Source organism: Parambassis ranga, chromosome 10, assembly GCF_900634625.1.
Source record: "Parambassis ranga chromosome 10, fParRan2.1, whole genome shotgun sequence".
Classification (NCBI taxonomy): domain Eukaryota; kingdom Metazoa; phylum Chordata; class Actinopteri; family Ambassidae; genus Parambassis; species Parambassis ranga.
The window spans coordinates 17,649,223-17,673,945 of record NC_041031.1 but is presented as its reverse complement, the minus strand read 5'-3'; the positions used below and the strand labels follow the sequence as shown (position 1 = coordinate 17,673,945).

The window sequence follows — 24,723 nt, the reverse complement described above, 5'->3', positions numbered from 1 at the left end:
AAAGCTATAAAATACTTTATTACCTTAATTATGTATTATTACACCAGTGAGTGACATCCTAAGAAAGATACACATTTCTATGACAGTCTTTGTGTGTGTGTGTGTGTGTTCAGTTTTCTCTAAAATTTAATATAGATGCACTTTATAGAAAATTCCCATTTTGTTGCATCAATACAAGATGATGTGAGACATTTAACAGTGAAAGCAAACATTACAAAATAACACACTCTGTGTTAGTTAGCAGGCCTTCGGGCCTTCACAAATATTAGACTTTGTCTCCAGTGTTTTGCTGTGTGTTTTGGTCAGGTGGTCTTTCACCATTTTCCTGTTAGTTAGGAGTTAGTCAGAGTCAGGCACCATGTGACATTTTATTCGTTCTTTTTTCATCATATTTCAGTGCCAGACAGAACAGCGCCCCCTGTAGGAGCGCCAAAATACACGATCCATTGTTAGAGGCAGAAATTCTTGCTTTTTATGCAACAATTAAATGTCCATCTAAAATAAATAAAAGTGATTTTATTCTGAGCTCAAACATGACAGAGCTCATCCACTTTCCACTTACATCCACTGTAATCATGGTTTTCAAGATGAAATTTAAATGTTACATGTTAACACACTGACTGAGTTGGAACTAGCAGGGCCTCTGTCTACAGAGAGGCGTCCTACTGATGCTGATACATGACAACAGAGCACACACACTCTTCTGGAGACTCTCTCTTCTTCCTTCTTTTTATTCTCCCATTGAAGAAATCCTCTGCTGCATATTTCATTTCCTTTGCTTCACAATCCTGAAAATAATATATTTTGAGATAAAACAGATGTTACTGTCTTTAATTCTTGAGATTAAATATGTGCTGTAGATCCCCTAACAACTTAAGATACACATCATGGTGAAGCAGACCACAGCAGTCATCTTGTAATATTCATCATAATCAGTAATTTAGTGTTTTTCACACTCAAACAGCAGAGTGAGAGCAGTGTCCTGAGTTTAAAGCAGAGACCAACACAGGAAGAAAAGACCCCTAAGTTCTTCACACCTTTGAAAGTCACTTGCTCTCATTCATCCAGGTCATAGTCATTTCCAAGAGTTTGTTTGTGGGGACTTGCTTAGTGTTTTTTGTATTTCTGTGTTTCAGGAACAAAGAACAAAGAAACATCTGAAGGAACAATGTAAGAAACCAATTTTTATGTCTTATGTCCAGTCTTGTATCTGTGTGTGTGAGAGAGAGAGGGAGAGGGAAGGTGATTGTGGTCACATCCTCCCTCCTCACTCTCACAGTGTTACAGACTTACTGATCCATATATGCATCTTTCATACAGATAAAAGGGAGAGATGACAGAAAGTGTCAGTTTTTTGGCAGAAGAATGAGCAGTGCAGAGACAGATAAGAATCATGGCAGAGTTATAGAGGAGGTGTGACATGCAGCACAGGTCCTCTGGTGGAACTGAACCAGTGTTGTTGTGGTTATTTGCTGCTGACGTTCTGTAAAGTTTGACACGTTACTGTGTTGTTGCTGTCACTGTTGTAGTGAAGCTGAAGCACACAGCATGTCTTCATGTTGCTCATTGTGGTGCTTCTGTTTTGTTTGATTGGTTTAATCAGATTTTTACAAACACTAAAACCATCATTCACTTACCTTTACAGAATCAGCCTCAGGGTCATGTGTGTGTCCTCCGTCACACAGATGCACATATACACTATATTACCAAAAGTATTCGCTCACCTGCCTTGAGTCACATATGAACTTAAGTGCCATCCCATTCCTAACCCATAGGGTTCAATATGATGTCGCTTCATCTTTTGCAGCTATTACAGCTTCAACTCTTCTGGGAAGGCTGTCCACAAGGTTGAGGAGTGTGTTTATAGGAATTTTTGACCATTCTTCCAGAAGCGCATTGGGGAGGTCACACACTGATGTTGGTCGAGAAGGCCTGGCTTTCAGTCTCCGCACCAATTCATCCCAAAGGTGTTCTATCGGGTTCAGGTCAGGACTCTGTGCAGGCCAGTCAAATTCATCCACACCAGACTCTGGCATGCATGTCTTTATGGACCTTGCTTTGTGCACTGGTGCACAGTCGTGTTGGAAAAGGAAGGGACCTGCTTCAAACTGTTCCCACAAGGTTGGGAGCATGGAATTGTCCAAAATGCTTTGGTATCCTGAAGCATTCAAAGTTCCTTTCACTGGAACTAAGGGGTAAAGCCCAACTCCTGAAAAACAACCCCACACCATAATTCCTCCTCCACCAAATTTCACAGTCGGCACAATGCAGTCCAAAATTTATCATTCCCATGGCAAACTCCAAACCCAGACTTGTCCATCAGATTGCCACATAGAAAAGCGTGATTCATCACTCCAGAGAACGCATCTCCACTGCTCTAGAGTCTAGTGGCGGCCAGTGTTAATTTTGGCAGCAATTTATGATTTCGTTTTTATTTTAGTCTTGTGACTAAAATCTCATTTGATTTTAGTCACGTTTTAGTCATCAACATTTTTTAACTTTTAGTCTAGTTTTAGTCGACTAAATATCAAATAATTTTAGTCGACTAAATCTGCTGTGGATTTAGTCGACTAAAATTCTATGATATATATTTTTTCATGAAATATTTAAGGTTTGATTGTGCAATAAAAACAGGCACAGCTTTAACTTGTGTTATTTGAAACAAACACCTCTTTATTTAATTGCTATTACCTTTTCACAAAAGAACCAATGAACAGTGTGCTGAGTTCAGTCATGACCTTCTTCATGAATACTCCATAACTACAGCAAAATACTTCAGTGACAACTTAGAAACGGTGCACATGCTGTAAAACCATCAGCAGCAGTTTCTTAATTTATAGATTTTGTCACGTGTATCTTTGAACGGAAGTTAAGATGACTCGTCTGCGAATGTCGCTTCACGTTTATTGTGTTTTTACCGCTGATTGTCGCTCCGCATGGTTTGCAAACCGTCTTGTTTGTCTTGACATCAAACGTGTCTGTGTGTCTCTTCTTCTCCTGTTTTGTGTTACCATGCATGAGTACGCCTTCTACCAGCATCACAGGGTAACGTCCTTACCCAGAGAGATCGTGATTGGATCTCGTCTCCATTCTTTTTATTCGTTGACGAAAGTGTCAATGCATTTCGTCTTCGTTTTTGGCACCGTGCGTTTTTATTTAGTTATCGTCTCATTTTTATCAGCAAAAAAAGGTTGTTAACGAAAACTATGATGAAAATGATTCGTCAACAAAATTAACACTGCTGGCGGCGTGCTTTACACCACGGCATCCAACGCTTTGCATTGCACTTGGTGATGTGCAGCTGCTCGGCCATGGAAACCCATTCCATGAAGCTCTAAATCCAACACACTGCATCCATTTTACTTTTCAAATGTGGCCTGTCACGCTCTGTCACTGTACATCAGCACATCTGTGCTTTCTGTTCGATTCAGTAAAAATTTCCACAGTGCATTTTCACAAGTATGTTAATTACATGTTCATAAAACAAGCCTGTTAATAGTCAAAGGCGATACAGGTGCTGTTAAATGTAACATGTGACTCCACTTTATTTAACACGATTTTAAATGTGCAGAAATAAACCACTTGTTGTTGTTGAACTCACTTTTATCACTATGAGTTTGCAGATTGAATTAAGATATTGAATGTACATTCATATTTACATACATATTCATGTTCATTAAGCTTTAGCTAGCATCCTGACTGCCTATGAGACGTGCTGCCTGTTGTGGCATTTCACAACAGAGTAAATTGAATCCTCTGGGGTCTCTCGTCTCTTCTTTGTCTTCTTCTCTTGGTTTTCTCTCCTGTTGGTGAAATGCACTGCTGCATAGTTCAGCTCCTTTGCTTCATCATTCTGCAAAATAATATGTTGTCAGGTGTAAATTATTTAAACCTATCTAGGAGGTTTCGTTCACTAAGGCTCATAACTGGTTCTTTATATTCTATACATCTAGCAGGATTCATTTAACAGACAAATTTACCAGGTCATGCAGTTGATCCACTGTTGAGTTGTCATCCCCGGTGTCATGTGAGGCGCTCGGTTCCCCTTTGAACAAAAGACAAAACCTTTGAGAGGCTGACCACAGCAAAGTTTCCATGCATCACTTGTTTGTTTGTGGGGACTTAGTATTTGTGTATTTCTGTTTTTAACGAACAAAGAACAGAGAAACATCTGAAGGTACAAACGGGGTAAACAGGGTCCACTCTTGTATCTGTGTGTGTGAGAGAGAGAGGGAGAGGGAAGGTGATTGTGGTCACATCCTCCCTCCTCACTCTCACAGTGTTACAGACCTACTGACACATATATGTGCATCTTTCATACAGATAAAAGGGAGAGAAGACAGAAAGTGTCAGTTTTATGGCAGAAGAATGAGCAGTGCAGAGACAGATAAGAATCATGGCAGAGTTATAGAGGAGGTGTGACATGCAGCACAGGTCCTCTGGTGGAACTGAACCAGTGTTGTTGTGGTTTTGTGCTGCTGGCTTTCTGTATTACCTCCATGTTTAGATCTACATGTTTTGGTTGTGGTCAACAACATGTTGGTCCTGATGAAGGCCACAAACCCCAATGTTCCACTCTGACAGTTTATACTCTTCATCAGTGAAACCTTCACTTCACTTCACTGTGTTGTTGCTGTCACTGCTATAGTGAAGCTGAAGCACACAGCATGTCTTCATGTTGCACATTGTGGTGCTTCTGTTTTGTTTGATTGGTTTAATCACCTTTTTAGAAATGCCAAAATCATCTTTTTTTTCTCTTACCTTTACAGAACCAGCCTCAGGTTCATGTGTGTGTCCACCATCACACAGATGCACATATATGTGTCAGTAGGTCTGTGACACTGTGACAGTGAGGGTGTGACCACATTCACCACCCAACTCTGTGTGCTCGGTTCCTTCTGCTGAGCTGACTGACAGACAGAGTGTGTAGGTCAGAGTGGAGCTGATGATGTGCAGCTTCAAGGAATAGTTCACATTATGTAAGATTCACCTTTGTGTATCATTTCAGCAAAAATGTAGAATACATTTATTTAATGTGCACACATTTAGAAGATCCCTTTCCACTGGTATTTACAGACAGTGACATTAAATTTATATCATGCTCATACTGTGTGTATTATACTAAATGTAATACTGTCAAATCTAAAAGCTAGCACAGTGTACAACATATTAATATAAAGTGATGGATGTTTCACCCACTCATCTGCCGTCTTTTGTTTAAAAATCACTGGTTCCATCCGAATGTTTTCCTATGGCAGATTCCTCAGTGTTTTTTATGCAGCATTCATTGCTTAAACTCCAACAGAAATCAAATCCAACACACTGCATCCTTTTTACTCTTCAAATGTGGCCCGTCCCGCTCTGCAAGCTTCTAGACCGCCAGCACAGACCAGGGTGTTCAGCACTGTACATCAGTACATCTGTGCTTTCTGTTCGATTCAGTAAAAACAGAACATTTCCACAGTGCATTTTCGCGAGTATGTTGATTACATGTTTATAAAACAAGCCTGTTAATAGTCAAAGGCGATACAGCTGCTGTTAAATGTAACATGTGACTCCGCTTTATTCAACACGATTTTAAACTTTTACACTGTGCAGAAATAAACCACTTGTTGTTGGTGAACTTCCTTTCATCACCTCAAGTTTGCAAATTGATTTAAAATATTGAATGTCCATTCATGTTTACATACATATTCATGTTTATTAAGCTTCAGCTAGCATCCTGACTGCCTATGAGACGTGCTGCCTGCTGTGGCATTTTACAACAGAGTACATGGAATCCTCTGGGGTCTCTCGTCTCTTCTTTGTCTTCTCTTGGTTTTCTCTCCTGTTGGTGAAATGCACTGCTGCATAGTTCAGCTCCTTTGCTTCACCATTCTGCAAAATAATATGTTGTCAGGTGTAAATTATTTAAACCTATCTAGGAGGTTTCGTTCACTAAGGCTCATAACTGGTTCTTTATATTCTATACATCTAGCAGGATTCATTTAACAGACAAATTTACCAGGTCATGCAGTTGATCCACTGTTGAGTTGTCATGCCCGGTGTCATGTGAGGTGCTCGGTTCACCTTTGAACAAAAGACAAAACCCTCTCAGAGTGTGCACCTTTCACGGGCCTTACAGCCTGATCTTATTATCACAGATGAACAAACACAAGTTCATATTTAGATGAAGCAGATGTGCAAAATATTATGTTAACACAAACACTTATTACCAATACAACTTCATGAAGAGAAATTATTCATTTAAACATACTGTGTACAATCCAAAGTACACATGTAAAATCTCCAAAGCATGAGCTGAATAAAACAGCAGTCTGATAAAACTTTCTATGAATATACATGTTGAACGTACCTTTGCAATGTTTACAAACATTCTGTTTAATGTGGAGAATAATGAGGACAATCACAGTAATGCAGCAAGCCAGCAGTCCACCAAGCACAAGAACAACAGGGTCTAATCCAGGTCCTGAGTCACAAAAAGTCAACACAAGTCAGATTAAAAACAAAATATTGTTCGTGATCAATATTAATTGAATTTAGTATAAAAAAGAAGTGACTTATATTCACAATATTGATCTAACCCTGACTGACTGAACATGAATTTCTGATATAAATACATACGTGTGTCCACTGTGGTTCCTTCACCAAGCAGGATCTGTCCACATGTGACCACAGCACAGTAGTATGTCCCAGTATCAGCAGAGTCTCTTATAGCTTTGGACAGACGGTAGTCACAGCTTCTCCCCGTGTCTTCATCACTGCTGTTCCTCTGAGTGTAAATGATGTTTGGATGAAATCCTCCTGATCCAGTTCTGAACCAGTACACATTGTGTTCACCTGGACTTTGGACATTGGATTGGGTTTCTTTGGAGAGAAGTGAACAGTGGAGAGTCGCTGTGTCTCCCAGCTGCACAGACTCAGTCTTTGGACTCTGTGTCACAAACACAGACTTCTGCTGGTTGGAATCTGTGACATCAGATCAAGTTAGTTCAACACTTGTTAGTAATATTGTAACGGCAAAAATATTGTAATACTAAATCAGTAATACTCACCATTCACAACCAAGAATGTGCCATTTACAAACACACTTGAAAACGCTGTTACAGTTTGACAGAAGTACGTTGCTTCATCCTCTTTGCTGACATTTCTGATAGACAGAGAAAACTGAGACTCCTTTTTTGATACTGTGAACCGTGAGTTTTCAAATTGTTTCTCAGTTATTGTTTGTCCAGAAACACTACCAGCAACAGTTTGGGGCATCTGTCCAAGAGACTGTTTATACCATTTAGCATTTTCAGAGACATTACAATGTAAAGTAACATCATGACCGAGTTCAGCCACAGTCAAAGAGATCTGACGAGAAGCGTCTCCTGTTTGAATCAGAGCTGCAGAAAGAGACAAATAACAGAGTTACAACACAAGAGAACAAAATCAAAGTATTGTCTGATATTTATCACCATGTTTTCACACAGTGAATTTTTCTCTTTAAAGAATTACACTTACATGCTGTACTAAGAAGAATCAAAGCAGCCAGTCTGATCATTGTGGTCCTGCACCACTGACGTCCTCCCACCTAAATGGAGGCTTCAGTCACAAGGTGGCCAAAGGTTTCTCAAGTACAACAGCTCTGATTGGCTGAAACAGCAGACATGTGATGGTTCTTCATTTGATGTTTGATTTGAGTTTTTTTTAGCAGCATGTTCTTTTTAACAACTCACTTGCATTGTTGTAGTTAGCAGGGTCAGTCAACCTTTTCCCCATCAATCAGGAGGAACTAGTAGCTCTGAGGATGATGTAAATGTTTTTCTACATTTTCACAGAGGAAGCTTCAGTTTAATTTTTCCTGTAAAATGTGTCACCCTGTTTTAAATGCATGGCTTGACCAAGGGTGTAGTTTTATCATGGACAGAGGTGACGTGTCCCCACCAATAATTTGATCCCCTCCTAAAATCCTTCTCATTAGGTGCAGGAAGGGTTCAATTCTGTTGGAATCCCACCAATGTCAAAAGCAAATCTACACACTTGGGCGTGACCATGTGTCACATCTGGAGGATGTATGATCGACCAAATGTGTTTTCTTCATGAGGGTGAGTTGAGTATTACATCAGGGTGTAGTCCATGACTAGCTGGTTAGCATGCTAACATCAGTTACTTCCATCAGTCATACCAATTTAACCAAGCTGTAGATGTCATGTTGTCCACATCAGTCTAATTCAGCAACAGTGAACTATTAGGTGGAGATCTGTGTGAATATATTTCAATCAGGAGAGAGTTAAAATAAGTAAACAGTAACATGTTTATTATTTGTTGAATACAAAGATGAATTGTGCTTTGGTGTTTACAACCCACTGTGATGTCATTGAGCTTTGGGGTGGAGGAGGGATCTAAAAGTCGTTCTGAAATGACAGCAGATGAGAGGAAAGATTTAAAATGGCCGTCTAAGACCTGATTGGCTGCATGAACAATAAGGTGGAGACTGATTGGTGAAGGAGGAGCTGACTGATCAGCTGACTAGAAGAGGGAGAGACACAGAGATAAAAAAAGAGGTGTCAGGTTTACTTCTCACAGCAATGCACGCATATTGTGTTGTATCAAGCTGCAGTGTGGGTGTTCACCTGTGGGTTTGAAGGACAGTTGTTGAAAAAAACTGAGACCAAAACCACAAAGAGAGTCAAGAGACATGAAACAACTGGATGGTAGACTGCTTGTGAGAAACAAAGAGATATCTATGTATTTAATACCAGTCATAGTTGGCAGAGGAATGCAGAGGATGGCTGATTTTATTGGGTTGTTTTGGTTACATAGTGCTTCTGTGTCTTATATGGTTCCTTTGCATTGGTTTCTGTTTCACCTGACAGAAGTCTGTGCAGCTTTCTAAATACGTCTTGGTGCCTTTTTTCTTAAATGAATCCAGTTCACCTTTTAACATGACCATCTGTATTTGCAGCAAATGACAACATGAGTCACACCTGTGCTTTATCAGTCTGCTCATGAATGTCTGCTTTCAGTTCATGCTTTTTTACCTTTGCATGGACACAATGTGATATTTATATGTCGGCCACGTCTTCCTTCTAGTGTCTTCTTTCTGGTTTTGTGGTATTTTATGAAACATTTTGTATTGATTTGTGCATTTGTATGTTTGTCTTGAGAACAAGAAGCAAAGCCACATTCAGCAGCTACACATACAGACCAAAGTTGTGGTGGCACCTTTGTGCAGCCTTTGACCAACCAGGCTGAAGCTGTTTACTCAGAACAGACATGGCTGTGAGCGTCAACTGGATATGAAGTGAGAAAAGAGCTGTGAGAGGCCTCAGCAGGCTAATTTTAGTTTAATACAATGACAGGATGACTTCACCTGTTAGTTATTTAAATAGTCTTTGTGTCTTCAGTGATGCAGGTACAGGCTTTTTGTAGGTTTTATGTATTGTAATCATAATAATGTCTCAGGTTTAGTATTGTTTGGTCACTGAGCAGTGCAGAGGCAGACATTATGAAGGCCACAAACCACAATGTTCCACTCTGACAGTTTAAACTCTTCATCAGTGAAACCTTCACTTTACTGTGTTGTTGCTGTCACTGTTGTAGTGAAGCTGAAGCACACAGCATGTCTTCATGTTGCTCATTGTGGTGCTTCTGTTTTGTTTGATTGGTTTAATCAGATTTTTACAAACACTAAAACCCTCCTTTCTCTTGAGCTGTTCTTCTGTGTGTGTAGGTCTGTGACACTGTGAGAGGGAGGCTGTGTAGAGGATGGAGGTGTGACCATTGTCACCACCCTGACTGTGCATGCTCAGTTCTTCCTGCTTCTGACTGACAGGGGTTAGAATGGAGCTAACTGTTCTCCTCTTTCCAAACATGTTCCTCTGGTAATAACTTCAAATGTTTCAGGGTGACAAACTATCTGGTTAATACCAAGAAGATTTTAAGATAAAAGACAACAAGGCTACTTCTGCTTCTCCTGCACAGTGGTACTTGTTTAAACTCTAACTACCAACTTCAAGTCATGTAAATGTATTCAAGTGATGACATCTGAATACAGTCTACACTCAGTGTACAGTTTAAAACCACAGCAAGAGTCATGATCCTTTGGTTCGTTGTTTTTCTCAGTTTTCTGGTGGTTTGAGGTGTTTCTTGGATGTATTCTTTGTGTCATATTTCCTGTTTTATTTTGAAAGTCTCGTTGTCCCATGTGTTTTGCTTCCTCCTGTGTTTCCCTCCTTGTTGATTGGCTGTCCCTCCCTAATGTGTTTCACCTGTGTCCTGTTCCTCATGTTTTTCAGTCTTGTGTGTCTGTGTTGAAGGCACGTGCAGAGGGTCTAGAGCACCCACCCTTTTACCTTTGATGCCCAAAGTGTCAGGAGTCAGGTTTGAGCCAGGGCTTTTATTTTGGTGTTTTGTTATGTTATCCTGATTCTTGCTTTATTTTCTGTTTCTGTATTTACTTCCTGTTTTATTTTGAAATCACTGACCTCCCTCTTGTTTCAGGTGTCTTGACTTCCCCTTCCGCGTGTGCTCCCTCCTCCTCTCGGGGATTACCTGCTCCTCCCTAATGTGTGCCACCTGTGTCTCATTGTCTCCAAGCCTCCCTTGTATATCTAGTCTGTCTTCCCTTCACTCGGTGTCAGTTTGTTTTGTGTCTTTGCGGGTTCATGTCATCCTCTCTACGCCTTGCCAGCCTTCACGGACTTTGACCTCACGCCATGGTAAAACCTTGTTTGCCTTGTACCTTTTGAACCTCATGCTAAGAAGAACCCTTTTGAATTTTGGAACTGACTGGAGTTCGCTTTGATTTGATTGTTTGCGAGAAATAAATGACTTTGATTGTTGAGAACCGCTCCTGTCGTGCACTTGTGTCCTCTCCTCATCGCTGAGCCTTGACACAAAGTGCCCTTTTGTCAAAGTGAATTTTTATTTTGTTTTATTTTTTTATATCATTATTGCATGTGACAGTCAGTCCGTGTTGTCCAAAATAATAGTAAATGGAAGGATAATAATAACTTAGAACTACGTTGGTCGGTCACATGATCCACGACGTGCCCTCTCTGCCCTCACGTGCCCTGTAGCTGAGCGCTGCTAAGCTGGGAGATGGTCGGCCACTGCTGGTGGTGAAACCGAACAGATGTAAACTTGTTTTGTTATAATAATCTTGGTTGACAGAACTGTTTTCTTTTCAGTTTGTTTTGTATTTGTCATCATTGCTTAAAATAAATGAGTTATTATTGAATCTCTCAGTAATAATTCTTCAGTTAAGCCTTTACTTCTGTCTATAAAATAGCTGTTGAAATCCACCAGAATGCAGGAAATGGCTTCTACTTCATTCAAAATTTTTAGGGGGAGGACCCCCAGACCCCCCTCCCCCAGAGCTGCCCCCTCCCAATATTTTTACAACTTATAAATTCAACTCAACACATTATCTTCATACGTCCTAAATGTACAGCTTGAATTATGGCTTTGTGGATATAGGCTGTACCTCCACCCCTCCTTTATCCCCTCTGTGAATATGGGTTGGTTCGATTCAACCAGTTACATTGTACGGGGGGTTTCTGTATGGTGTTTCAAATTCATGCTCCATGTGCCCCTTTTTCACTTTGAGCACCTGCCCATCCAAAGGTCTCTGCACGTCCTGCTGTGATGGTTCATACTGTGTTGTTGTGGAGTTACCTGTATCTTTTCTGGTTTGTTTCAGTTTTTCTTTAGACTCTTTAGTTTTGTACTTTTGTTAAATGAAATGTTCTGTTTATATTTATTTGTTTTATTTTATGTTTGTTTCTTTGTTTTCTTCTGTGTGAGTTAGAGAACACACATGAAACATGAAGCAGAGTCTTGCTGCTGTTGGGTGTTGTTTCATGTGTTAGAAAGATGGTTGATATTATTTCCACTGTGGTAGTGCAGTGAAACTCTAACATGACGGTCGGCCAGTCAGGTCGCTCTGAAATTGTTCCCGCCCTCTTGAGGTGGTTATATTAAGACAAATCATCCTTTGCTTTGATTTAATGCAGTCGCTCGTGGATCAATCAGAAAATGCTGATCATATTGTGTTTAGTGCTGATGCTCAGAGCTGTATGTACATGTAAGTATCACAGAAACTTACTGCAGAAATATTATCTTGTTCCTACGGTAGTTTAACATGGATTTATTTCTCTATATTTCTTGTAGATGTGATTTGTTAATGAGTGTTTGCTCTGTCTGCATAGATGGTCTTCATTTTGAGGCAAAGACAGTTGATGTTGGACAAAGTGTGACTCTGACATGTTCTCGCAAGACATCACTGATCCAGGAATCCTTGTACTGGATCAGACTAATTTCTGGAAGCTGGCCTGAAGTCTTGGGAGGAACATTTACCTTTAATTATGATGATGTGAATAAGACTCCTCACGTGACAACAACACAAGGACCTGGAACTTTTATTCTGAAAATTAAAAAAGCTGAGCTGAGTGACACCGGTGTGTACTACTGTATGAAAGTGAATAGTGTACAGCTTAACATGGAATTTGTAACTGGATCATTTCTGAGAGTTAAAGGTAAGCAAAGATGTTTATTTATTATCAGTCAATATTTAAATCACTCTTTTAAATACAGTGACTAAAACATGTTTTTTTTTTCCTCAGGACCTGAACCTGACATCACTGAAGTCATTCAGGTTCCTCCGTCTGATCCGGTCCGTCCAGGAGACTCTGTGACTCTGCAGTGTTCAGTCCTCTTTGACTCTCAGAGTAAAACATGTCCTGCAGATCACAGAGTGTTCTGGTTCAGAGCTGGATCAGGTGAATCTCGTCCCAGTTTACTTTATGCTCATGGAAACAGTGGTGATAAATGTGAGAGTCGTCCTGCAGCACGCTCCACACACAGATGTTTCTACAGCTTCTCCAAGAACGTCAGCTCCTCAGATGCTGGGACTTACTACTGTGCTGTGGCAGCATGTGGAGGGATCACTTTTGGAACTGGGACAAGACTGGACATTGAAGGTAACATTTTAATAAACAATCTAGATGATCTTGGAAATGGATTGTCCTCACAGGGTTTTTGTGTTTTTCAGAACTCAGCATGTGGGATCTGCAGAAGGCCAACACAGCTCTCTTTGTGTTGTGTGCTGCTTTGAGTCTGATTGTTGTAACTTTCCTTATTTGTACCATCAAGAAGAAAACTTGTGATTGCTGCAACGGTAATGAAAGTTTCTCACAGTATTTTACAAAAACTTGATATTTTTTTTTCAAACATATTTTTGGAAAATAAGAAACAAGTCTTTCTAAGTATTTAATGTTTTAATCATTAGTCTGATTGTGACAGCTGTCCTCATGTAAGCTTTGTGAAAAGTGTGTTTGGGTTCAATTTAAAGTAATTTAAAGTCGTTCTTAATCTATTTGATCATCCAGCTGCCACTGACCTGCAGAAAGGTGGTCTGAACCTTAAACAGGTAAAGTGCTCATATCTCGACACTAAAATGATATTTTGAAAATGTCTACAGTATATTAAGGTTTTATTATTTTGATATCTTTTTTTCTTAGAAAGATGAAGACATGTGGATTTATTCTGTTGTCCATGATAAAAGCTGACGGTGGTGCAATCAAAGCAGAGAGAGAGCGGATCGACGCTGCAGTCGAGGCTTTTGGACTCAATTAGTGAGTCAGTATTGGATCATTTAGCTTGTTTGTTGAGTTCTTACAGGCTTTTCATATCGTTTAATTTTTCACTGTGTGTTATTTTAATGTTAGGCTCAGTCCTCAGTGTCAGCAAGAGGCTGCAACATTCTGTGTCCTCTGTTTGGCTGGTGGACGTTACACCTCTTCAGTGTCACAAAAAACTTTCAACAGTTTATTTACAAAATGTTCATTACATAAAACAAGCCTGGTAGGAGTAAAAAATACAGAGTTGGCATTAAATGTCTTAAACATTTCATTTTCTAATGTGACTGCTTTTTCAATCTGAGTTTAAATTCTTGGAGTTTATGTAAATAAACCAAACAAATTGTTGATTTAATCATGTGTGTTACCATGACAACAATTGAACAATATTTGCTCCCTCAGACATGTTAATACATGTTTGCAAAGCTCCAGCTAGCATCACTGCCTCAAGAGATGCTGCTAGTTTTGGCATTTTACAACAGAGTACAGACTCTCTTCTGGGGACTCTCTCTGCTTCTTCTTTTTCTTCTTCTCTTCTCTTTTTGGCCCCCTGTTGGAGAAATGCACTGCAGCATAGTTCAGTTCCTCTTCTTCATCATCCTGGAAAATAATATTTTGTCAGGTGTATGTTATTAAAAACTTATCAGGAGGTCTGCTTTTACAAGGACTCATAGTTGCTGCACGCAAGTTTCTAAAATATTTCCCCTTTCAGTTATTGTTAGGACCCGAGCACCCACAGTGGTGTGAACTCACCAATCTTTCCCCAAAATTCAGCAACTATTAAAGACTTTAGTATGTTACTGTTGTCATGAATGGGTGAGTCCAAATGACTCAGCAGTGCCCCCTAGAATGTGATGTTGGTCCCTGTTTGACCTATTTACACAAATGTATCTGATCATGTAAGGAAAAAAATCTGTTAGATGTATCCTCTAAAACCAACAAGGAGTCTGCTATTTTGAAAAAAAAATTGAATATTTTGTGTTTTGCACATGTCACATTTTAACAAGCTCCTCCTATTGGAAATAATCCAATAAAGCTGAAATGAAACTGAAGACATTAAAGAGCAAAAGTTACCAAAAGCTTTTGTCCAAACAGGAAGTGTTGTATTTGTTCAAGTGTCTCCAATATATTTTGAATGAAATGTTGCAGTAATGATGACCATCCAAGTCTGAACTGATTGATATGGTAATATGATGATTTTGTCATAGTGCCACCTAGTGGCAGTAGTCTTTGTGTTTGAGTTTTTGCTTTTCTCATGTTGTATTTTATAACCATCTCCATTGCTCATTAAGACATTGCATCCAAACTGGCTCAAACTTTACAGTAATGGTGCGACTCCAACCATGAACAGATTGATAGGCCAACATTGTTACATAGTAATAGCACCATCCACTGGGAGCAGGAAGTATCTTTTGTATATATTGTACTTCTCTGAAAAGGAGAGGAGAGGGGACTCTAATTAAACCAGCAGACCACAAGGTCCCGATCATCGCTGCTTGCAGCTTTAATTATATTTCCATGTTTCGTGACTCTACAGTTATTCTATTTCTCTGATATTCTGTCCACTGGCAGGACTCAATAAAGAGGCATAATTACCTGATTATGTGATTGATCCACTGTTGACTTGTCATGCCTGAGATCACAGGAGGCGCTCGTTTCACCTTTTAACAAAAGACAAAGCTCTCTTACAGTGTGTACATATAGGGTTACATTTTACAGCAGTTTGATCTTATTATCAAAGAAACATATTTACAGCATTTGTTTCAGGATTTTAAATTATTGTTGGACCTTAAACAATACTTTGTGTAGAAGTTCACTTCACTGGACCAACTGAGCAGCAATGGTGACCCAAAGTATATATTTAAGAAAGCAAGAGATCTGATGCATAAAATGAATAAATAAAGCAGTGTGATGTAGATTTCTGTGAATATATGTTGAACCTACCTTTGCAATGTCCACAAACATTCCTCTGTTTTATGTAGAGAATAAGGAGGACAATCACTGTAACACAGCAAGCCAGCAGTCCACCCAGTACAAGGGCAACAGGGTCTAATCCTGATCCTGTATCAGAAAAAAGTCCTTACATACCAGATTAAAGTTCATTAGTAAGGGTGTATTAGTTCTTCCTCAATGTTTTGTTTCACACAATGTAAACTTAGTTTAGAACAAGCGACCAATAAATTATTGATCTAAACCTGAATGACTGAAGATTAATTTCTGACATAAATACATACTTGTTTCCACTGTGGTTCCTTCACCAAGCAGGATCTGTCCACATGTGACCACAGCACAGTAGTATGTCCCAGTATCAGCAGAGTCTCTCATAGTTTTGGACAGACGGTAGTCACAGCTTCTCCCCGTGTCTTCATCACTGCTGTTCCTCTGAGTGTAAATGATGTTTGGATGAAATCCTCCTGATCCAGTTCTGAACCAGTACACACTGTGTTCACCTGGACATTGGACATTGGATTGGGTTTCTTTGGAGAGAAGTGAACAGTGGAGAGTCGCTGTGTCTCCCAGCTGCACAGACTCAGTCTTTGGGCTTTGTGTCACAAACACAGACTTCTGCTGGTTGGAATCTGTGACATCAGATCAAGTTAGTTCAACACTTGTTAGTAATATTGTAATGGCAAAAATATTGTAATATTGTAATCAGTAATACTCACCATTCACAACCAAGAATGTGCCATTTACAAACACACTTGAAAACGCTGTTACAGTTTGACAGAAGTACGTTGCTTCATCCTCTTTGCTGACATTTCTGATAGACAGAGAAAACTGAGACTCCTTTGTTGTTACTGTGAAATGTGAGTTTCTGAATTGTTTCTCAGTTATTGTTTGTCCAGAAACTCTAATAGCAACAGTTTGGGGCATCTGTCCAAGAGACTGTTTATACCATTTAGCATTTTCAGAGACGTTACAATGTAAAGTAACATCATGACCGAGTTCAGCCACAGTCAAAGAGATCTGACGAGAAGCGTCTCCTGTTTGAATCAGAGCTGCAGAAAGAGACAAATAACAGAGTTACAACACAAGAGAACAATATCAAAGTATTGTCTGATATGTATCACCATGTTTTTACACAGTGAATTTTTCTCTTTAAAGAATTACACTTACATGCTGTACTAAGAAGAATCAAAGCAGCCAGTCTGATCATTGTGGTCCTGCACCACTGACGTCCTCCCACCTAAATGGAGGCTTCAGTCACAAGGTGGCCAAAGGTTTCTCAAGTACAACAGCTCTGATTGGCTGAAACAGCAGACATGTGGTGGTTTTTCATTTGATGTTTGATTTTAGTTTTTTTAGCAGCATCTTTTTGTGTTTGTTGTGTTTGTTGGTGATGTAAATGTTTCTCTACATTTTCACAGAGTAAGTTGCAGTTCAAGGGTGTAGTTTTAGCATGGATGGAGGTGACGTGTCCTCACCAACAATTTGATTCCCACTTAAAAAAACAGATTCTCATTAGGTGCAGAAAGGGTTAAATTCTGTTGGAATCCCATATCAAAAGCAACTCTACACATGTGGGCGTGACCATGTGTCACATCTGGAGGATGTATGATCGACCAAATGTTTTTTCTTCATGAGGGTGAGTTAGCGTGAGTATTACATCAGGGTGTAGTCCATGACTAGCTGGTTAGCATGCTAACATCAGTTACTTCCATCATACCAATTTAACCAAGGTGTAGATGTCATGTTGTCCACATCAGTCTGATTCAGCAGCAGTGAACTATTAGGTGGAGATCTGTGTGAATATATTTCAATCAGGAGAGAGTTAAAATATGTGAACAGTGACATGTTTATTATTTGTTGAATACAAAGATGAATTGTGCTTTGGTGTTTACACGCCACTGTGATGTCATTGAGCTTTGGGGTCGAGGAGGGATCTAAAAGTCGTTCTGAAATGACAGCAGATAGAGGAAAGATTTAAAATGGCCGTCTAAGACCTGATTGGCTGCATGAACAATGAGGTGGAGACTGATTGGTGAAGGAGGAGCTGACTGATCAGCTGACTAGAAGAGGGAGAGAGAGAGCTGCAGTGTGGGTGTTCACCTGTGGGTTTGAAGGACAGTTGGTGGAAAAAAACTGAGACCAAAACCACAAAGAGAGTCAAGAGACATGAAACAACTGGATGGTAGACTGTTTGTGAGAAACAGAGAGAGATCTATTCATCTATTCTATTCATTCAAATATAAAGTCGTTCTGAAATGACAGCAGATAGAGGAAAGATTTAAAATGGCCGTCTAAGACCCGATTGGCTACATGAGCAACGAGAGAGAGACTGATTGGTGAAGGAGGAGCTGACTGATCAGCTGACAAGAGGAGAGAGAGACACTGAGATAAAGAAAGAGGTGTCAGGTTTGCTTCTCACAGCAGTGCACACATTTTGTGTTGTATCAAGCTGCAGTGTGAGTGTTCACCTGTGGGTTTGAAGGACAGTTGTTGAAAAAAACTGAGAGCAAATGTGGCCAAAACCACAAAGAAAGTCGAGACATGAAACAACAGGATGGTAGACTGCTTGTGAGAAACAGAGAAAGATCTATGTATTTAATACCAGTCATAGTAGTCAAAGGAATGCAGAGGATGGCTGATTTTATTGGATTATTTTAGTTACATAGTGCTTCTGTGTCTTATATGGTTCCTCTTCCTCTGATTTCAGTTCGTGTTTTTTTTACCTTTGCATGGACATATAGATATATATGTCCATATACACATAAAAAGTGTCTTCTTTCTGGTTTTGTGATATTTTTTTAAACATTTTGCATTGATTTGTGCATTTGTACGTTTGTCCTGAGAACAAGAAGCAAAACCACATTCAGCAGCTACACATGCAGACCAAAGCTGTGGTGGGACATTTGTGCAGCCTTTGACCAACCAGGCTGAAGCTGTTTACTGAGAATAGACGTGACTGTGAGCGTCAACCGGATATGAAGTGAGAGAAGAGCTGTGAGAGGCCTCAACAGGCTAATTTTAGTTTAACACAATGACAGGCTGACTTCACCCGTTAGTTATTTAAATAATCTTTGTGTCTTCAGTGATGCAGGTACAGGCTTTTTGTGGGTTTTATTTATTGTAATCATAATAATGTCTCAGGTTTAGTATTGTTTGGTCACTGAGCAGTGCAGAGGCAGATAAGAATCATGGCAGAGTTATAGAGGAGGTGTGACATGCAGCACAGGTCCTCTGGTGGAAATGAACCAGTGTTGTTGTGGTTTTGTGCTGCTGACGTTCTGTATTACCTCCATGTTTAGATCTATGTTGTTTAAAATAACATTGTGCACACATCATTGCTTTCAAAAAAGTTTCTGTTTACATTAACCCGCATAAATACGCTCCCAAGAGCCGCCATAACTACGCCAGGCCTGTGGGTGGCAGTGTAGGAAGAAGGAGAAAGCTGTGCAAGCCCATCAGAAGCCTCATCCATGCAGTCTGGCTCTCTGTGTCAGAAGTTGTTCCAACATTGCTGAACCTGGAGACCTAACATGTCTCTGCTCCTCTACACAGTAAGAGGAGCTGTATTTTACAAATGCAAACACGTAAAAAGTGCTTACACCAAACAAACGCTACCCGGATTGCTTCCATTACTAGATTACTATTGTATGTGTAAACGGGGTCACAGTCTTGTGCGTTTCTGTGTCGGTTCATACTGTCTTGTTCCTGTTTAGTTACCTGTGTCTTTGTCTGGTTTGTTTCAGTTTTACTTTGGACTCTTTACTTTCAACTTTTTATTTATTAGATTTTCCTCCATAGCTTAAAGGTAGGGTAGGAGATTTAGAAATCTCAGTGAGAGTCAGCCAGATTTCGAAAGTAAACACACGCCCCTTTCTCTTGGAGCTCACCCCGAAGCCACGCCTCCCAGTCGGACGCGCATTACCTGAAGACGAGCTGAGGTCTGGGACTCGGCCATCATGCATGTACCTCTCTGGTGCACACAGAGCAGGAAGAGAGTGACAACCAGCCAACTCTCCACACAGGGGTGCCTCGCAGGATTGGCTGATATTTCTAGCGTTTTATAGATTCCATAGATGTTTAATATTCTTTGTTTTAAAGCGAAACTGCCGAACTAATCGGATTGTAAAGGGAAGTTACACTTATTTAACAAAAAGTGCATCAGAATGAAATCTCCTACCCTAACTTTAATGAAAGCTCACTTTTAGTTGGACTTCTTCGCCGTGTGTGTCTGCATTTGGATCCCTCCTGAAATCTGATACTCAACAGCAATATTGATGCAGTGTGTTAGCTTGTCCTCTATTACTCAAAATATGTAATCAGTTAGTCCAAACTTTTATTAAAAGAAATGTTCTGTTTATTTTTATTGTAGTTTGTTTCTTTGATTTCCTCTGTATGAGTTAGAGAACACACATGAAACATGAAGCAGAGTCTTGCTGCTGTCGGTGTTGTTTCATGTGTTAGAAAGATGGTTGATATTATTTCCACTGTGGTAGTGCAGTGAAACTCTAACATGACGGTCGGCCAATCAGGTCGCTCTGAAATTGTTCCCGCCCTCTTGAGGTGGTTATATTAAGACAAATCATCCTTTGCTTTGATTTAATGCAGTCGCTCGTGGATCAATCAGAAAATGCTGATCATATTGTGTTTAGTGCTGATGCTCAGAGCTGTGTGTACATGTAAGTATCACAGAAACCTACTGCAGAAATATTATCTTGTTCCTATGGTAGGTTAACATGGATTTATTTCTCTGTATTTCTTGTAGATGTGATTTGTTAATGAGTGTTTGCTCTGTCTGCATAGATGGTCTTCATTTTGAGGCAAAGACTGTTGACGTTGGACAAAGTGTGACTCTGACATGTCCTCGTCCAAATGAGACAGGAACAACTTTGTACTGGATCAGAGTCATTTCTGGAAGCTGGCCTGAAGTCTTAGGAGGAACATTTACCTTTGATTATGTTCTCGGGAATGAGTCTTCTCACATAACAACAAAACAAGAACCTGGAACTTTTATTCTGAAAATTAAAAAAGCTGAGCTGACTGACACCGGTGTGTACTACTGTATGAAAGTAAAGCGGCTTCAGATGACATTTGTGAATGGATCATTTCTGAGAGTTAAAGGTGAGTAAAGATGAATCTCTTTATTTATTATCAATCAATATTTGAATCGCTCTTTTAAATAAAGTGACTAAAACATGTTTTGTTTCCTCAGGACCTGAACCTGACATCACTGAAGTCATTCAGGTTCCTCCGTCTGATCCAGTCCGTCCAGGAGACTCTGTGACTCTGCAGTGTTCAGTGCTCTTTGACTCTCAGAGTAAAACATGTCCTGCAGATCACAGAGTGTTCTGGTTCAGAGCCGGATCAGGTGAATCTCGTCCCGGTTTACTTTATGCTCATGGAAGCAGTGGTGATAAATGTGAGAGTCGTCCTGCAGCACGCTCCACACACAGATGTTTCTACAGCTTCTCCAAGAACGTCAGCTCCTCAGATGCTGGGACTTACTACTGTGCTGTGGCAGCATGTGGAGAGATCACTTTTGGAATTGGGACAAGACTGGACATTGAAGGTAAATGTTGATCATTTAGACATCATTTTAATAAACAATCTAGATGATCTAGGAAATAGATTGTCCTCACAGGGTTCTTGTGTTTTTCAGAACTCAGCATGTGGGATCTGCAGAAGGCCAACACAGCTCTCTTTGTGTTGTGTGCTGCTTTGAGTGTGATTGTTGTAACTTTCCTTATTTGGACCATCAAGAAGAAAACTTGTGACTGCTGCAACGGTAATGAAAGTTTCTCACAGTATTTTACAAAAACGTGATTTTTTTTAAAACATATTTATGGAAAATAAGAAACAAGTCTTTCTAATTTTTTTAATGTCTTAATTATTAGTCTGATTGTGACAGCTGTCCTCATGTAAGCTTTGATAAAAACTGTGTTTGGGTTCAATTTAAAGTGAGTTTATTTATTCTATTTTAACATCCAGCTGCCACTGACCTGCAGAAAGGTGGCCTGAACATTAAACAGGTAAAGTGCTCATATCTGGACACTAAAATGATATTTTGACAATATATTAAGTTTTATTGTTTTGATTTTCATGTTGTTTCTTAGAATGATGAAGACGTGTGGATTTATTCTGTTGTCCTCTTCAACATGATAAAAGCTGACAGTGGTGCAATCAAAGCAGAGAGAGAGCGGATCTGCGCTGCAGTCAAGGCTTTTGGACTCGATTAGTGAGTCAGTATTGGATCATTTAGCTTGTTTGTTGAGTTCTTACAGGCTTTTCATATCGTCTAATTCTTCACTGTGTGTTATTTTAATGTTAGGCTCAGTCCTCAGTGTCAGCAAGACGCTGCAACGTTCTGTGTCCTCTGTTTGGCGGGTAGACGTTACACCTCTCCCATTATTGTTATTATTTCATGCAAAACATTTCAAGAAAACATGACAAGCTAATCTAACAGAAATGTACAGTGTGTTCTGTTTTTAAGAAGTCTGAGGCTGTTTTAAAACATCCAAACAAAATGAAACATCTTTGACCATTCAGCAAGTCTCTGGGTCCCCCTGATGAGGCCAGAGTCAAAACTAAATATTACATATATATATATTATATTAACTTTATAAACTTTGAACAGAAAATAATACAATGGATCCATGTTGCTCTTAACATGTGGTACATTTAATTAGGTCATGCTCTGCATATAAAGCAGTTCCAGCACAAAGGACCAGATATCAGAACATTTTACTTCACTGATGTTTACGTTTGTACTTTCTGTCCTCTTCAGTGTCACAAAAAATTTTCAACAGTGCATTTACAAAATGTTCATTAAATAAAACAAGCCTGGTAAGAGTAAAAAAGACAGAGTTGCCTTTAAAAGTCTTAATCATTTCATTTACTAATATGTGACTGCTTTTTGAATCTGAGTTTAAATTCTTGGAGTTTACGTAAATAAACCAAACAAATTGTTGATTTAATCATGTGTGCTACCATGACAACAATTGAACAATATTTGCTCAGCCCTCCCTCAGACATGTTAATACATGTTTGCAAAGCTCCAGCTAGCATCACTGCCTCGATAGATGCTGCTAGTTTTGGCATTTTACAGCGTACATACTCTCTTCTGGGGACTCTTTTTCCTTCTTTTTCTTCTTCTCTTCTCTTTTTGGCCCCCTGTTGGAGAAATGCACTGCAGCATAGTTCAGTTCCTTTTCTTCATCATCCTGGAAAATAATATTTTGTCAGGTTTTTGTTATTAAAAACTTACCAGGAGGTCTGCTTTTACAAGGACTCATAGTTGCTTCACACAAGTTTCTATAATATTTCCCCTTTCAGTTATTGTTAGGGCCCGAGCACCCAGTGGTGTGAACTCACCAATCTTTCCCCGAAATTCAGCCCCTATTAAAGACTTTAGTATGTCACTGTCGTCATGAATGGGTGTGTCCAAATGACTTGGCAGCGCCCCCTAGCATGTGATGTTGGTCCCTGTTTGACCTATCTACATAAAATTTGGTACACAAATATATTTGATCATGTGAACATCTGTTGAATGTATCCTCTAAAACCAACAAGGAGTCTGCTATTTTGAAAAAAAAATGCAATTTTGTGTTTCGCACATGTCACATTTTAACAAGCTCCTCCTATGGGAATAATCCGATAAAGCTGAAATGTTGTCAGCTTGAACTGGAGACATTAAAGAGCAAAAGTTACCAAAAGCTTTTGTCCAAACAGGAAGTGTTGTATTTGTTCAAGTGTCTCCAACATATTTTGAATGAAATGTTGCAGTATTGATGACCATCCAATTCTGAACTGATTGATATGGTAATATGATGATTTTTGTCATAGTGCCACCTAGTGGCAGTAGGCTTTGTGATTGAGTTTTTGCTTTTCTCATGTTGTTTTTTATAACCATCTCCATTGCTCATTAAGACATTGCATCCAAACTGGCTCAAACTTTACAGTAATGGTGCGACTCCCACCATGAACAGATTGATAGGCCAATATTGTTACGTAGTCATAGCACTATCCACTGGGAGCAGGAAGTATCTTTTGTTTGTATATATTGTACTTCTTTGGAAAGGAGAGGAGAGGGGACTTTAGCCGAACCAGCAGACCACAAGGGCCTAATCATCGCTGCTTGCAGCTTTAATTATATTTCCACGTCTTGTGACACTACAGTTATTCTATTTGTCTCAATTAAGAGGTGTAATTACCTGATTATGTGATTGATCCACTGTTGACTTGTCATGCCTGAGATCACAGGAGGCGCTTGTTTCACCTTTTAACAAAAGACAAAGCTCTCTTACAGTGTGTACATATAAGGTTACATTTTACAGCAGTTTGATCTTATTATCACAGATACATATTTACAGCATATGTTGCAGGATTTTAAATTATTGTTGGACCTTAAACAATACTTTGTGTAGAAGTTCTCACTTCACTGGACCAACTGAGCAGCAATGGTGACCCAAAGTATATATTTAAGAAAGCAAGAGATCCAACGCATAAAATGAGTAAATAAAGCAGTGTGATGTAGATTTCTGTGAATATATGTTGAACCTACCTTTGCAATGTCCACAAACATTCCTCTGTTTTATGTAGAGAATAAGGAGAACAATCACTGTAACACAGCAAGCCAGCAGTCCTCCCAGTACAAGGACAACAGGGTCTAATCCTGATCCTGTATTAGAAACAAGTCCTTACATACCAGATAATAGTTCATTAGTAAGGGTGTATTAGTTCTTCCTCAATGTTTTGTTTCACAGAATGTAAATTTAGTTTAGAACAAGCGACCAATAAATTATTGATCTAAACCTGAATGACTGAAGATTAATTTCTGACATAAATACATACGTGTTTCCACTGTGGTTCCTTCACCAAGCAGGATCTGTCCACATGTGACCACAGCACAGTAGTATGTCCCAGTATCAGCAGAGCCTCTTATAGTTTTGGACAGACGGTAGTCACAGCTTCTCCCCGTGTCTTCAGCATTGCTGTTCCTCTGAGTGTAAATGATGTTGGGATGAAATCCCCCTGATCCAGTTCTGAACCAGTACACACTGTGTTTACCTGGACATTGGACATTGGATTGGGTTTCTTTGGAGAGAAGTGAACAGTGGAGAGTCGCTGTGTCCCCCAGCTGCACAGACTCAGT

The 24,723-nt window shown here is 39.6% G+C and overlaps 4 protein-coding genes across 4 annotated transcripts; 2 read left to right on the top strand and 2 right to left on the bottom strand.

Moving 5' to 3' along the window:
- Nucleotides 1-3,703: 3,703 nt before the first annotated feature.
- LOC114443069 (immunoglobulin kappa light chain-like) lies at nucleotides 3,704-7,566 on the bottom strand. Its single transcript, XM_028416974.1, has 6 exons — nucleotides 7,507-7,566; nucleotides 7,056-7,388; nucleotides 6,625-6,969; nucleotides 6,356-6,469; nucleotides 3,981-4,045; nucleotides 3,704-3,853 (listed from the first exon to the last, which is right to left on the bottom strand). Exons 1-6 carry the CDS (start codon nucleotides 7,544-7,546, stop codon nucleotides 3,704-3,706), a joined length of 1,047 nt encoding a protein of 348 aa, XP_028272775.1. The 5' UTR covers nucleotides 7,547-7,566.
- Nucleotides 7,567-10,345: 2,779 nt separating this feature from the next.
- On the top strand, nucleotides 10,346-13,556 carry LOC114443068 (signal-regulatory protein beta-2-like). The gene is made up of 7 exons (XM_028416973.1): nucleotides 10,346-10,368; nucleotides 10,603-10,706; nucleotides 12,198-12,524; nucleotides 12,612-12,968; nucleotides 13,040-13,165; nucleotides 13,377-13,417; nucleotides 13,509-13,556. Exons 1-7 carry the CDS (start codon nucleotides 10,346-10,348, stop codon nucleotides 13,554-13,556), a joined length of 1,026 nt encoding a protein of 341 aa, XP_028272774.1.
- A 528-nt stretch (nucleotides 13,557-14,084) lies between these two features.
- On the bottom strand, nucleotides 14,085-16,802 carry LOC114443066 (immunoglobulin kappa light chain-like). Its single transcript, XM_028416972.1, has 5 exons — nucleotides 16,743-16,802; nucleotides 16,292-16,624; nucleotides 15,860-16,204; nucleotides 15,222-15,286; nucleotides 14,085-14,225 (listed from the first exon to the last, which is right to left on the bottom strand). Exons 1-5 carry the CDS (start codon nucleotides 16,780-16,782, stop codon nucleotides 14,085-14,087), a joined length of 924 nt encoding a protein of 307 aa, XP_028272773.1. The 5' UTR covers nucleotides 16,783-16,802.
- A 3,283-nt stretch (nucleotides 16,803-20,085) lies between these two features.
- Nucleotides 20,086-21,808, top strand: LOC114443065 (uncharacterized). Its single transcript, XM_028416971.1, has 7 exons — nucleotides 20,086-20,135; nucleotides 20,181-20,251; nucleotides 20,376-20,693; nucleotides 20,785-21,141; nucleotides 21,232-21,357; nucleotides 21,561-21,601; nucleotides 21,686-21,808. The coding sequence occupies exons 1-7, from the start codon at nucleotides 20,086-20,088 to the stop codon at nucleotides 21,806-21,808; spliced, it is 1,086 nt and encodes a 361-aa protein (XP_028272772.1).
- The last annotated feature ends 2,915 nt before the right edge of the window (nucleotides 21,809-24,723 follow it).

Coding starts and splice junctions, on each gene's coding strand:
- LOC114443069 (XM_028416974.1), bottom strand. CDS start 7,546: ATGATCAGACTGGCTGCTTTGATTCTTCTTAGTACAGCAT. Junction 7,389..7,506: donor GATTCTTCTTAGTACAGCAT/GTAAGTGTAATT, acceptor CTCTTTCTGCAG/CTCTGATTCAAACAGGAGAC. Junction 4,046..6,355: donor TGTTTGTAAACATTGCAAAG/GTACGTTCAACA, acceptor TTTTGTTCAAAG/GGGAACCGAGCGCCTCACAT.
- LOC114443068 (XM_028416973.1), top strand. CDS start 10,346: ATGCCCAAAGTGTCAGGAGTCAG. Junction 10,707..12,197: donor GACTTTGACCTCACGCCATG/GTAAAACCTTGT, acceptor CTGTCTGCATAG/ATGGTCTTCATTTTGAGGCA. Junction 12,525..12,611: donor ATCATTTCTGAGAGTTAAAG/GTAAGCAAAGAT, acceptor TTTTTTCCTCAG/GACCTGAACCTGACATCACT.
- LOC114443066 (XM_028416972.1), bottom strand. CDS start 16,782: ATGATCAGACTGGCTGCTTTGATTCTTCTTAGTACAGCAT. Junction 16,625..16,742: donor GATTCTTCTTAGTACAGCAT/GTAAGTGTAATT, acceptor CTCTTTCTGCAG/CTCTGATTCAAACAGGAGAC. Junction 15,287..15,859: donor AGGAACCACAGTGGAAACAA/GTATGTATTTAT, acceptor TTTTGTTAAAAG/GTGAAACGAGCGCCTCCTGT.
- LOC114443065 (XM_028416971.1), top strand. CDS start 20,086: ATGACGGTCGGCCAATCAGGTCGCTCTGAAATTGTTCCCGCCCTCTTG. Junction 20,252..20,375: donor GCTCAGAGCTGTGTGTACAT/GTAAGTATCACA, acceptor CTGTCTGCATAG/ATGGTCTTCATTTTGAGGCA. Junction 20,694..20,784: donor ATCATTTCTGAGAGTTAAAG/GTGAGTAAAGAT, acceptor TTGTTTCCTCAG/GACCTGAACCTGACATCACT.